This window comes from Leucoraja erinacea, chromosome 31 (assembly GCF_028641065.1).
Source record: "Leucoraja erinacea ecotype New England chromosome 31, Leri_hhj_1, whole genome shotgun sequence".
NCBI classification, from domain to species: Eukaryota; Metazoa; Chordata; class Chondrichthyes; order Rajiformes; family Rajidae; genus Leucoraja; species Leucoraja erinaceus.
Window position 1 is genome coordinate 27,081,977 of NC_073407.1, and position 13,216 is coordinate 27,095,192.

The window sequence follows — 13,216 nt, forward strand, 5'->3', positions numbered from 1 at the left end:
GAGAAATGGTGGGCAAAACATGAGCAAGTTTGCGTCAAATTTAAAGTCTGTTATGACTTCACTAAAACAGTCAGAGAAATGACACGGTCGGTCAGAAACCTAGAAGGTTTTGAGAAGACATAGACCACACATCTTGTCACGAAAGATGAGGATGTTTCAGGGTGTGCATGGGATAACAATGGGACTGGAGCCTAGAGGAATCAGTCAGTTCAAAGTAGTGGAGACACAGGTTCCAGCAACTGCAGGACTAGCCACCCAGTGTCAGAGCTTCAGGAAACTCAATGATCATCTTAATAAATGAAGCTCAACCCAGGAAATAGCGTTTAGCCGACTTGATTGAATTGATAAGTTGGATAGATGGGAAAGACAGAGTGTGACTGACCCAATGCAGGCAAGTGGAATGAAGGGAGAGAAGCACACAATCAGCACACTAGATGGGCTGAAGGGACACATTTTGTTGTTGTGATTCTAGGAATGCTTCAGTGAGGCGGTGGCTGTTCTAACATAGATTTTCAGAAAGTGACTAATAAAAGTGCTGCTTAGAACACACAAAAATGTACAAATGCAATTACAAATTATCCACGGGAACCTAAAAGAAAAATCAAACATTCCACTAACTTATTTGTGCTCTTGTTTATGTACTTTTAAGTAATTACAAATGTAAAGATAACTGAAACTTGCCTCATGCGGGTATTGTGTGGGAAGGAACTGCAGATGCTGGTTCACACCGAAGATAGACACAAAATGCTGGAGTAACTCTGGCTGGCAGCATCTCTGGGTCGGGTCTCGACTGAAACATCACCCATTCCTTCTCTCCAGAGATGCTGCCTGTCCCAGTGAGTTACTCCAACATTTTGTGTCTAATGAGAAAATATTAGATTGGTGGCCAAGCCTTTAGTGCGTGTCACAGCTCATGAAAACCTGCCACTAAACTATTCATTTTATTTGTCGTGTTAGGTGCCTTAGTACAAGTTTGGAATTCAAGCTTCACTAACAAACTTCATTTTCCACAGTCCCACAAAATGTGGATGTGGAGAGGATGTTTCCACCAGTGGGAGAATCTAGTGGCCATAACCTCAGAATAAAAGGACTTACCTTTAGAAAGGAGATGAGGAGGGATTTCTTTAGTCAGAGGGTGGAGAATCTGTGGAATTCATTGCCACAGACGGCTGTGGAGGCCAAGTCAATGGATATTTTAAAGGCAGAGATAAATAGATTCTTGATTAGTGCGGGTGTCAGAAGTTATGGGGAGAAGGCAGGAGAATGGGGTTAGGAGGGAGAGATAGATCAGCCATGACTGAATGACAGAATAGACTTGGTGGGCCGAATGGCCTAATTCTGCTCCTATCACTTATGAACTTACTGTGAATGAAGGTTTCCAAAGGTGGACCTCCCTCGTACATGCAAGTGGCACCAGAGAGGAGCGGTGGGCCGGCTCACCAAGGTTAAGGCACAGCGAGGACTTTATTCTAAACCAGGGCTGTATTCTACCCCCCACACAGCACAAGGGCAAGGGTCTGTCTGCCCCTTACAAATACTACTCTGACAATTCAACATGATGGAAACAGGAGGAGGAATATTCACAACCAAACTGTGGCAGGCACAGTAATAGCATTACTAAGCACTCATGAAGGGCCTGTTGTGGATTCAGGCTGCCAGTAACAAGACTGTCACAGCAGTGGCGTTCCACTGAGGTCTGGCAGGGAGTAAAAAGGAAATTAAAGTACGCAGGTAGATAATAGTTCAGGAACAATATCAGTGGAGATCAGAGTTAGTGCAGATTCATCTCGATTCATTCAGTGTTGCCTGGGGAAGAGTTTCACACCAGGCTGTGACCAGCAGGATAGAAACAGACTCTTGGAATGTCAGTTCCATGGGGTCAAGCTGTGCAGAAGCTGCCTGTCCCACATAGGTGCGTCCCTCGTCAACTCCCTGCTCAGTGACTGCATGGACGACATCACCACAAGCAGCAGCCTCAGCCCAGCCAGTCAAAGTCATCCTCATCATCATCATCTCCAAACAGCGGGGCTGGTGGAGGTCGACCCTTCATGCTCTGAGTTCGGAAAGAAAAAAAGTCCAATGACAAGTCTCACAATGGTCAGATTCCCAGCACGTCAAACAAGCGTCTGGGGCAGGAGAATAGCAAACGGTTCCACTTACACACTTACCTAAAGCACACTTAACTAAACTCAAACTACAGCTAATGGATATCCAAAATACAACCTACTCCTCAAATCATGCATTGGCCTCGTCACCTTCCCTTCAGCCAACAATCAACTCTTCCTCTGAAGGGTCTCGACCCGAAACATCACCCATTCCTTCTATCCAGAGATGCTGCCTGTCCCGCTGAGTTACTCCAGCACTTTGTGTCTATCCACTTACCTAAACCACACTTAACTAAACTCAAACTCAAGCTCAAGCCAAGCCACTGCTAATGGATGCCTGACATTAGATTCACCTAGCATCAGACATTGGCTGCTCATGCTAAATATTACCCTCACCCCCTTTATACTGAGTGTCCCCCACTCTTTAATATGAAGGCACTTGTTTCTTCATGGTGGCCACTACTATTATCTACAGAACCGATGCAGCCAAGGGGGAGATGACTTGCAGCCTCCATTCTGCTGGTCTGTGACTTGCAGTGTGGGTCACCAAGTGACCACAACAGAAGACTCCCTCGTTAGACAAGACACTCAACCTGCTGCTTGTCCTCTGGCCCCAGTGTAAGGGTCAGGACAAGCCAACAGCCATCTAGTAGAGGAACTGCAGATGCTGGTTTATACTGTAGATAACACCAGTATGAATGTTGATTTCTCTGCCCCCTTCCCCAACCCCCAGTCATAACTACACTTCCACCTGTTCCATCTATGTATCCCTTCGTTATCAGCTCTTCCACAGCCAACAATGGACCATTGTGGGCTCCACCTTTCCTTGGTCATCAGTGCCATCTCTGAACCGTTTCATATCTCTAGTTCCCCCGCCTCCCTCCCGCCACCTGACCCGCTGAGTTAATCCAGTACTTTGTGTCCACCCAACTAGCAGAACTTATCGAGGGCAGACGGGAGAAAGGGTCTCAAACACTGGCCCACACAACCTCAAATGTGAATGGTTTTCTCTTCCCAATACTGTCCCTCACTCAATGAATGTATGCTGAGCTCCTGACCTCTGGAGTTATTTACACGTTGATGTACCAATGGATGAAAAGGCCCTTCACCCCACCATGGCAATACTGCCCAGTACTCTGTGCAACACTTACCACTTCCTCATCCTCATCCTCATCCTCCTCCTCCTCATTGGCCAAGTTCCTCACTGCCTTCCCCACCTTTGGCATCGCTGATTTGAACAAGCTGTCATCGTCATCATCACTGAAAAAACTAAAGCGGTTAAAGTCACTGTTAAAGAAATCCTTGAAACACCACAAAGATCGTGCAAGGCAGTCAAGCATCAAATATAATGATCGCTGGCAGCAAAGAACAAAGATTCATCTGCTCCTCATGTACAGAATCTCCCTTTGATGCATTGTTCACTGGAGCAGGCACAGGCATTTATTTCATTCTTCTTATAATAATCATAAATCATGCCCCCCCCCCAATAGACAGGCCACAAAACATCTCAATCCCACCCCCATGGTAGATACACAGATGCCCCGTTACCCATCAAGCTCATTTTATTGTTTTACAACGATAATTTGTTCTTCACCATCACAAAGGTGACCAGTTTGTCTGGAAGACCAGGATCACTTGTTGCCAGGATCTCATCACTTATCAACTCTTTGCCCTCCATTCCTTTCTTCACTTCCTCTTCTCATTTTGTCTTTTCAACCTGTTAGTTACTTGGACCAACAAACTACCAGTAGCATCAATCTGACCCAAAACGTCACCCCTTTCTCTCCAGAGATGCTGCCTGTCTCGCTGAGTTAGTCTGGCATTTTGAGTATTTTCGGTGTAAACCAGCATCTGCAGTTCCCTCATACACAACCTAACGGTAGTCATGGGCCGTGTTCACTCTATTCCCTTTATCATGTATCTGCACAGCGTGGACGGCTCAGCTGTAAACATGTCTTTCCGCTGACTGGTTAGCACGCAACAAAAGCCTTGGTACACGTGATAATAAACTAAACCAAAACTAGTAGCCCGAGGCGTTATTTACCTGGAGGCGTTTGGTGACGAGCCGGGTCTGGGTTCTGGAGCTGTTAGTGCAGCATTGGATTCATGTTCAGCCACATGCAGTGTGTTGTGCTCCAGTGGAGCCTGGCTTTGATGAAGTGGACAATGGTTTGTGATGTCAGGGCTCCCGTCCTTTCCATGAAGAGCTGATGCTATCAAGCTGTCTGGAGGAGCAGACACGTCCTGACCTCCAGAGACACTGCTGCCCTGTGGCGGAGACTGCTGGCCTCTTTGTTCAGCGACTGCCATCCTCTCTGTGACTGAATCACTGTCCAACTCCCTGCTCAACACCGCATTGTGTTGCTCCTCTGGTGCCCGCTCACACTCTTGCACCCCTCCATCACATCTTCCACTCTCAGGGAGAGGTGCTGCCTCATCCTTCTCGCCTTCTTCATCCACACATTGTTTGCTGAACCCTGCCGTGTCTTGTACACCCTCTCCTGCCGTGTCTTGTACACTCTCTCCTGCCGTGTCTTGTACAGCCTCTCCTGCCGTGTCTTGTACAGCCTCTCCTGCCGTGTCTTGTACAGCCTCTCCTGCCGTGTCTTGTACACCCTCTCCTGCCGTGTCTTGTACAGCCTCTCCTGCCGTGGGATGCCAGGACTGAGTGGGAATATTGGGAGCAAGGGATTGTTCCAACGTGGGCAGCTTGGGGTCCTGGGGTTCAGCGCGATCTTCATTGGGTTCAACCTTGACGGGAGGGTGGCTGGGTGATAGAGTCACCTGACTTAGCCGGCCAGCTGCCGACACCATGGCATCCTCTTCACACGTTGCTCTACCTGCTCCTTCAGCAAGGTTGGTAACTACCTCGGTGTTCTCACTCTCGACTGGAGGAGCTGCCTTCTCTTCAGTCTCATCCTCAGATTCCTCACCCTCATTGCCACTTCTTGCAAGTGCCTGGTCTTCACTTTGGACCAAGAGCTGCAGTGTAACGGCCTGTTTGGGGAGAAGAGTAAGAACGGCAACTGTAAAACTAGCACCGTGATGGGGATACAAGCCGAGCGTGAGGATTTGCTGCCCGACTGTTACCTTGATGGTGCTCAGGATAGTTCCAAGGACCGACCTCCCGCTGTAAGTGTCATCAAGTTCAAACTCCCCTCGCAACGACTGAAACACGCCATTCATGATTTTCTTCACCTGCGGGAAGATTTGTCATCCATTACATGGGTCTCCAGTCTGATTTTGCAAGACCTTTAGCAAGATCTCAACAGGAAGATGGTATCACAATCACCATTGAGCATTCTCAGGTGAAATTCCCACTGGAACATCTCAAAGAGAAATCTGGAACTCAAGCTCAGAGGATCACCTCTCCACAGGGGGCAGCACAAGTAATGTAGTGATACAGCGTGGAAACAGGCCCTTCGACCCATCGAGTCCGTGCCGACCAGTGATCACCCTGTACACCATCACAAAGAACTATTTACAATTTTTTTACTAAAGCCAATTCACCTACAAACCTGTAAGTGGGAGGAAACCAGAGCACCCGGAGAAGATCCACGCGGTCACTGGGAGAAGGAAGGCACACAATTACAGCGTGGAACCGCCTTCGATAGTCCTCTGGTCCCTTGGAGAATCCCTTGGCCTGGTGGAGCTATGAGCAACAGCCACCACAGACAGCCTTTTGTCACCAGGTGGTCCAATTGTCAATGGGGTGGTGGTGGAGGCAGATACAATGGTGACTTACAGAGACACATTGATATGCAGGGAATGGAGGGATATGGATTCTGTGCAGGAATTGGAGATGAGTTTAGTTTGGCATCATGCTCTGCATGAGCATTGTGGACCGAAGGGCCTGTTCCCATTACTGCACCGTTCCGTGTTGTACGTCACGTATTTTGCTCTTGGGGGATAAAAACGACAACACTGTATGCATCTCTCTTCATGCAGCTCCTAGTGGCTGACGACAACATAATGTCCTGGGAATTTTGCTGGGATTTGTCCATAGGAAGGCAACAACCAAAATTAACATTTCTTCATTGTAGAAATACTATTACATTTTTTTAAAAAAGCAAAAGGCAGCAACTGTACAAGTTCACACAGATGTTGCCCAGAAAAGGGGAATAGAGGACCAGAGGACACAGGTTTCAGGTGAAGGGGGAAAGATTTAATATGAACCTGAGGGGTAATGTTTTCAGACAAAGGGTGGTGTGTGCATGGAACAAGCTGCCGGAGAAGTCATGGAGGCAGGGACTATCCCAACGTTGAAGAAACATTTGGACGTGTACATGGATAGGACAGGTTCAGAGGGATATGGGCCAACATGGGTAGGTTGGACATGTTGCTTGGTGTGGGCAAGTTGGGGCTGTTTTCACACTGAGCTAATAAATGCAATGACATTCCACTCTGCGTACCTCGTCGACAGTATTGCCAACGCTCGGTGCCTCACTCATCACAGGGGCTTGCTGCCTCAGCTCCTGCAGCCGCCTCTCGTAGTGCTCCTTCATTGCCACAGCTCTGCTCTCCAATGACGAATACTGTAACGTATGGACACAGCGATCAGGGACATCGCTGATAAATCTGCCCCTCAGCTGATGAGCAAACCCAGCATTACATTGTCACTCTGACACCAACTGTATATGGAGTAAATCAACGTATCTCCAATTGACTTGGTCCGGTGCATACCTGTGTGTGGGATCGTGCTCAGAACCAGGCATGGAAATCGCTATCAAAACATGAGGGGGACCGGGACACACATAATTTCTTGGCAACAGCGGGCGCATGCGCACACTCCCACACACACACACGCGCGGGGCTTCAGCCGTGGGCCACGTGGACAGTAATTACAGGAACGACGGCCCAGGCTTACGGCCAGCGCAGAGAAGCAGCGCTATATGCAGCTCAACTCTGCCTGTCTCGCTGGGTTAACCTACAGCCCTGCCTGGACTGACAGGACACCAGACCGGAGCCGTGGAGTTAGCGCTGCTTCTCCGCGCTGGCTGTAAACCAGGGCCGTCGTTCCCACCTCCTCCAATCACCACACTCTATCCTCAGTCCCACCCGCCCCCTACTTCCGCCTCTGACTGACACCTCCCTCCTCCGATCATTGCGCTGAATCATCAAAACAGGGGGGGACGTGTCGGGGATTTCCGCCCCATGCTCATTACATGTGGCGTTCCCATATTCATAAATTCTAGGAGCACAATTAAACCATTCGGCCCATCAAGTCTACTCCACCATTCATTCAATCATGGCTGATCTATCTTCCCCTCTCAACCCCATTCTCCTGCCTTCTCCCCATGGGCCCAGACACCGGTACTAATCAAGAATTTTACACAGCTCTCACACGCCAGAGGGTCGTTAACAGATTATTTTATCTTTTTGCTTCTTGTTGCCCTGCAGCCACCTTCCCTCGACAGGGCTGCACCAAGCCCAGATTGAAGAGCATGAACAGGGTGGTGTAAGCATCCTTACCTGCTCCCTCAGGGCCTGCAGCTCATCGGCCTGTTCCTGCAGAGACACCAGCTTCTCCTCCTCTGTGGCACGACACACCTTCCATGCAGCCAGCTAGATATCAACAGCACAGTCACAACATCACATCCACAAGTTGGTAAGTGATAGGAGCACAATTAGGCCTTTCAGACCATCAAGTCTACTCTGCCATTCAATCATGGCTGATCTATCTCAACCACTCAACCCCATTCTCCTGCCTTCTCCCCAATACCCCTGACATCCTTTCTGATCAAGAATCTGTCTATCTCCGCCTTAAAAATAAAAAAATAAAATAAAAATACCCATTGACTTTGCCTCCACCCATCTGTGGCAATGAATTCCTCAGATGAACCAGCCTACAGTACATGTACCCTACCTCCTGCTCCTTCAACCCCTAACTAATGATTAGTATGTTACAGAGTCACAGAGTGATACAGGGAGGAAACAGGCCCTTTGGCCCATCTTGCCCACTCCGGCCAACATGTCCCACTACACTAGTCCCACCTGCCCGTATTTGGTCCATATCCCTCCAAACCTGTCGTATCCATGTACCTGTCTAACTGCTTCTTAAATGTTGGGATAGTCGCTGCCTCAACTACCTCCTCTATCAGCTTGTTCCACACCCACCACCCTCTGTGTGAATGGTATGATAATCCAGAACATTGTCATTTATAGCAGCGAGCAATTCCTCGTTCACAAAGCAAACATACACATGGTAATGATCAATAATACTAAATACAACAACCAGTGCAAAACTGCTGATTGGTGCAGACTCATTGGGCCGAAGGGCCTGTTATCACGCTGTATCTCTAAAGGCTAATGTAAATAAGTAATAGCAGTAGAATTAGGCCATTCGGCCCATCACGTCTACTCCGCCATTCAATCATGGCTGATCTATCTCTCCCTCCTAACTCATTGGCCTGCCGTCTCCACATAACCTCGGAGACTCTTACTAATCAAAAATCTATCTATCTCTGCTTTAAAAATATCCACTGACTTGGCCTCCACAGCCTTCTGTAGGAAGGAATTCCACAGATTCACTGCCCTCTGACTAAAGACATTTCTCCTCAACTTCCTACAATTCTACAACTCAGATAATTGCTTACAAATAGAAATAATAATTAGCTTCAAGGGCCGGGCTTGCTTTGCAAATCCAGTAAAGTCATTATTTAACTAAACATCAACTGACACTTCCTGCTATGTTGACTCTGGATAAGGGCTTTGCGGATACCACTGATGTTCACTTTAAAACAGCGATAGCTCAAACAATCCCCGTGAAACAGAATATTCCTATCCTAGTACAAATGATAATGAATAATACTCAGAGTATGGGAAGGGGAGAGTAGCAGGGCTAAATAGGTACTAAAAGAGGTAGGAAGAAGGTAAGGAGAGATTCAAATCTAAGGCGGCTAGATTGGCCAGCTCACCTTTGCCTCCAGCTGTGAGATCTTCAGCTGCTGTGATTCTCGTTGTTCACAGACCTCTCCATACTGCAGGCCGTGTTGCTCCTTGGCTGACGTCAGCATGCGGTCACACCTGGCTTGCCACTGTGACTCCAGCTCAGCCTGCATCACTGAAATCTGTAGCAAAAGCAAGGAATATCTCTCAGCAAACTCAGACATTTCGGGTTGAGGCCCTTCCTCTGTCTGAAGAAGGATCTCGACCCGAAACACCTATTCCTTTTCTCCAGAGATGTTGTCTGACCCGCTGATTACTCCAGCGTTTTGTAAACTAAATGTCCGCCTGCTCCATTCTTTCATTCATTCATTCAGCTTGGCAAAGATCAGCGCAGGACTAGATAAGTTTCCAAGTTGTGCTGTTTAGTCCTTTACCTGCTCAGCTACGGCCTGGTCAGTAGATGTCCGAGCTTTCCGCAACATTGAGCGGACATTCCCCAGCTCCTCCTCGTATGATTTGCGGAGTTCCTCCATCTCCAGCTCAGCTCGCTGCTGCTCCGCTACTGCTTTCCTCTTCCTCTCTGCTGAACTCTGACCACAAAAACATTCCGTCACCATAACATCTTCCAACGGACCAACAAAACATTTGTTTACATCAAACCACACCCTTCCAGACTTTCTCCTCCTGCAGTTAATTGTCTCCTGGTATTGAAGTTTGCGAGAGTTTAAAATAATGATCTAGGGAGAGTGAGCAAACTGGATGCAAGGTTGGCTTCATGGAAGGAAGCAGATGGTGGTGATGGAAGGGTATATTTCAGACGTCTGACCAGTGCTGTGCCTCACGGATTGGTGCTGGGTCCATTTCTTTCTTATGTTTATTAAGGCGGAGATTGACAGATTCTTGATTAGTAACGGTGTCAGGGCTTATGGGGAGAAGGTTAGTAGAATGGGGTTAAGAGGGGAAGATAGATCAGCCACGTTTGAATGGCGGAGTAGACTTGATGGGCCAAATGGCCTGTTTCTGCTCCTAGAACTTATCAATTGTTGTTTGTGATTTAAATCAATGATTTGGGTGAGATGTACAAGGCACAATTAGCAAGTCTGCAGATGACACCAATGTAGGCGATATCGTAGATAGTGAAGATAGTTATCAAAACGTGCAGCAGGATCTTGATCAGTTGGGCAAGTGAGCTGAGGAACGATGATAGAGTCATAGTGATACAGTGTGGAAACAGGCCCTTCAGCCCAACTTGCCCACACCACCCAACATGTCCCAACTACACTGGTCCCATATGCTAACATTGGGTCCATATCCCTCCAGACCCGTCCTATCCATGTACCTGTCTAACTGCTCCTTAAACGTTGGGATAGTCCCTGCCTCAACTACCTCCTCTGGCAGCTTTGTCCATACATCCACCACCCTCCGTGTGAACAAGTTACCCCTTGGATTCCTATTAAATGTTTTCTCCTTCACCTTGAACCTACGTTCTCTAGTTGTTGATTCCCCTACTCTGGGCAAGAGACTTTGCATCTACCCGATCTATTCCACTCATGATCTTATACACCTCTATAAGATCACCTCTCATCGTCCTGCGCTCCAAGGAATAGAGTCCCAGCCTACTCAACCTCTGCCTATAGCTCCTACCCTCTAGTCCTGGCAACATCTTCGTAAATCTTCTTTGTACCCGCATCTGCAGTTCTTTCCGACACATTCTCTGTACCTTTTCCAGTTTGACAACGTCTCTCCTATAACACGGTGCCCAGAACTGAACACAAAACTCTAAATGTGGCCCCACCAACGTCTTATACAACTGCAACATGACCTCCCAACTTCTATGCTCAATAATCTGGCTGGTGAAGGCCAATGGAATTTAATACGGAGAAGTACAGGACATTATTATTCAGGGAAGAACAGGACATTTGGTGAATAGTAGGTCCTTGGAGAGTGTTGTAGAACAGAAGGATCAAGGAGTACAGCTACATTTTTCCTTAAAAGTAGCGTTACTGGTAGGTAGGGTGGTCAAGAAGGCTTTTGGTACATTGGTCTTCATCAGTCCACGTACTGAGTACAGAGGTTGGGATGTTATGTTATAGTCGTTAGAGAGGCTGCACTTGGAATAAATACTATGCTCAGTTTTGGTCACCTTGCTAATGGGAAGAATGTCATTAAGCTGGAAAGAATGCACAGAAGATTTACGAGGATGTTGCCAGGTCTAGAGGGCTTGAGCTATAGGGAGAGGCTGGACAGGCTAAGAGTTTATTCCTTGGAGCGCAGGAGACCAAGGGGTGATGAGGCAATAGATTGGGGGAATGCTCGGCCTTTTACCAGAAAGATCATCAATTCTGATAAAAGTTCTAATGAAATGTTTACTTTCTCTTTCGCTCTCTCCACAAATGTTATTTGACCTGATGACTATTTCTAGCACTTCTTGGTTTGATTTCTTAGATCGCGCTCGCTCATCAGAGCTGCTTTGGAAGGATGAAGCAAACATTTTGATCACACAAATTGTTCCATGTTTTTTGACTCTTTACATGTTCCCGTTCCACAAACACAGCAAGGGAATCTTGATCTCAAGCTCGTGCAGCAAATGTGGACAATCACTGAGCTTGAGTCGTGTACACCTCCTGATAATAAAGTGCCGTAGCATTTCCAGATGTTGCAAGAGGCTCAAAACAAAATAAACAAAACCTTTCTAAATATCATCCATTTGGGCATCATGGCTTGACAACAGAAGCTGTTCATCCCTGGCCCCATATTGGGAGAAAAGGACAATCTTCAAACAGTAGAAACAAGGAACTGCAGATGCTGGTTTACACAAAAGTGCTGGAGTAACTAAGGCAGTCAGGCAGCATCTCTGGAGAGCATGGATAGGTGACATTTTGGGTCTAGTCTGAAAAAGGGCCTTGATTCAAAACGTCACCTATCCATGTTCTCCACAGATGCTGCCTGACCCGCTGAGTTACTCCAGCACTCTGTGAAACGTCACCTATCCATGTTCTCCACAGATGCTGCCTGGCCCGCTGAGTTACTCCAGCACTCTGTGAAACGTCACCTATCCATGTTCTCCACAGATGCTGCCTGACCCGCTGAGTTACTCCAGCACTCTGTGAAACGTCACCTATCCATGTTCTCCACAGATGCTGCCTGACCCGCTGAGTTACTATCTAACCTTATCTGCAAGTTGAGTAGAGTGGACATCACCAGGAATGTGTAGAAGCTTACGGCACATCAACAAGCTGCAATGTCACACACAGTTTCACACACTGGGGATGAGTAACAACTGTGGCCAATCTCACCTTTACAAGGTTGTCCTTCTCGGCTCGCAGGTCCACTAGTTCCTCTTCCATGCCGGCCACCTTCACCTCCAGCTGCTTGCGGCTCTGCTTCTCTGCCTTGCACTTGGTCTGAACTCGCTCCGATGCCTCCTGCAGCTCTGAGGTGGACAGACAGACGGAACAAGTCAGCGGCCTTGCGTCAACCAAAGCCAGACACGGCTGAGACAGCCAGACACGGGCCCCTCGTGGACTCACAGCAATGTCTGTTTGAGATTCAAGTTTCACTGTACCTAATTGGTACACGTGACAATAAACAGACCTTTGAATGACCACACTGCACCCACCCAAGTTAACATGAAACACAATCACAGGGTTGACTGTACACACACTGTCTGTCAGTATATGTAGGAAGGAACAGCAGATACTGTTTACACCGAAGATAGACACAAAATGTTGGTGTAACTCAGCGGGTCAAGCAGCATCTCTGGAGAGAAGGAATAGGTGACGTTTCAGATTGGAACCCGTCTTCAGATTCGAGAATTTTGAAGAATCAAAAAGAGTCTGAAGAAGGATCTCGACCAGAAACATCACCCATTCATTCTCTCCAGAGATGCTGCCTCTCCCGCTGAGTTACACCAACATTTTGTGTCTACCTTTTATTTGTCAGAATCCTTTAATCGTGACTTTGGTGATGGTTTCTCTGCCACTGAAATCTTTATCCTCTGGTCACTGATGTTAGTTTGATACCTGAAATACATTTCCAGAGAGATGATGGATCAGATAAAATCACTACGCTTATGAGGCAGGTACACAAAAAAGCTGGAGAAACTCAGCGGGTGCCAGCATCTATGGAGCGAAGGAAATAGGCAACGTTTCGGGCCGAAACCCTTCTTTCCTCCATAGATGCTGCTGCACCCGCTGAGTTTCTCCAGCTTTTTTATGTACCTT

General features: G+C 47.5%; 1 protein-coding gene across 1 annotated transcript in view; it reads right to left on the minus strand.

Moving 5' to 3' along the window:
* Positions 1–618: 618 nt before the first annotated feature.
* The window catches only part of fkbp15a (FKBP prolyl isomerase family member 15a), a 50,113-nt gene continuing 37,515 nt past the window's right edge, over positions 619–13,216 (minus strand). The window contains exons 21-29 of the mRNA XM_055660384.1: positions 12,290–12,426; positions 9,428–9,583; positions 9,023–9,175; positions 7,578–7,670; positions 6,518–6,640; positions 5,196–5,303; positions 4,150–5,102; positions 3,257–3,374; positions 619–2,053 (exon numbers count right to left, since the gene is read on the minus strand). Coding sequence (XP_055516359.1) covers positions 1,976–2,053; positions 3,257–3,374; positions 4,150–5,102; positions 5,196–5,303; positions 6,518–6,640; positions 7,578–7,670; positions 9,023–9,175; positions 9,428–9,583; positions 12,290–12,426 — 1,919 coding nt within the window. The 3' untranslated portion in view covers positions 619–1,975. The remainder of the gene's footprint in view (positions 2,054–3,256; positions 3,375–4,149; positions 5,103–5,195; positions 5,304–6,517; positions 6,641–7,577; positions 7,671–9,022; positions 9,176–9,427; positions 9,584–12,289; positions 12,427–13,216) is intronic.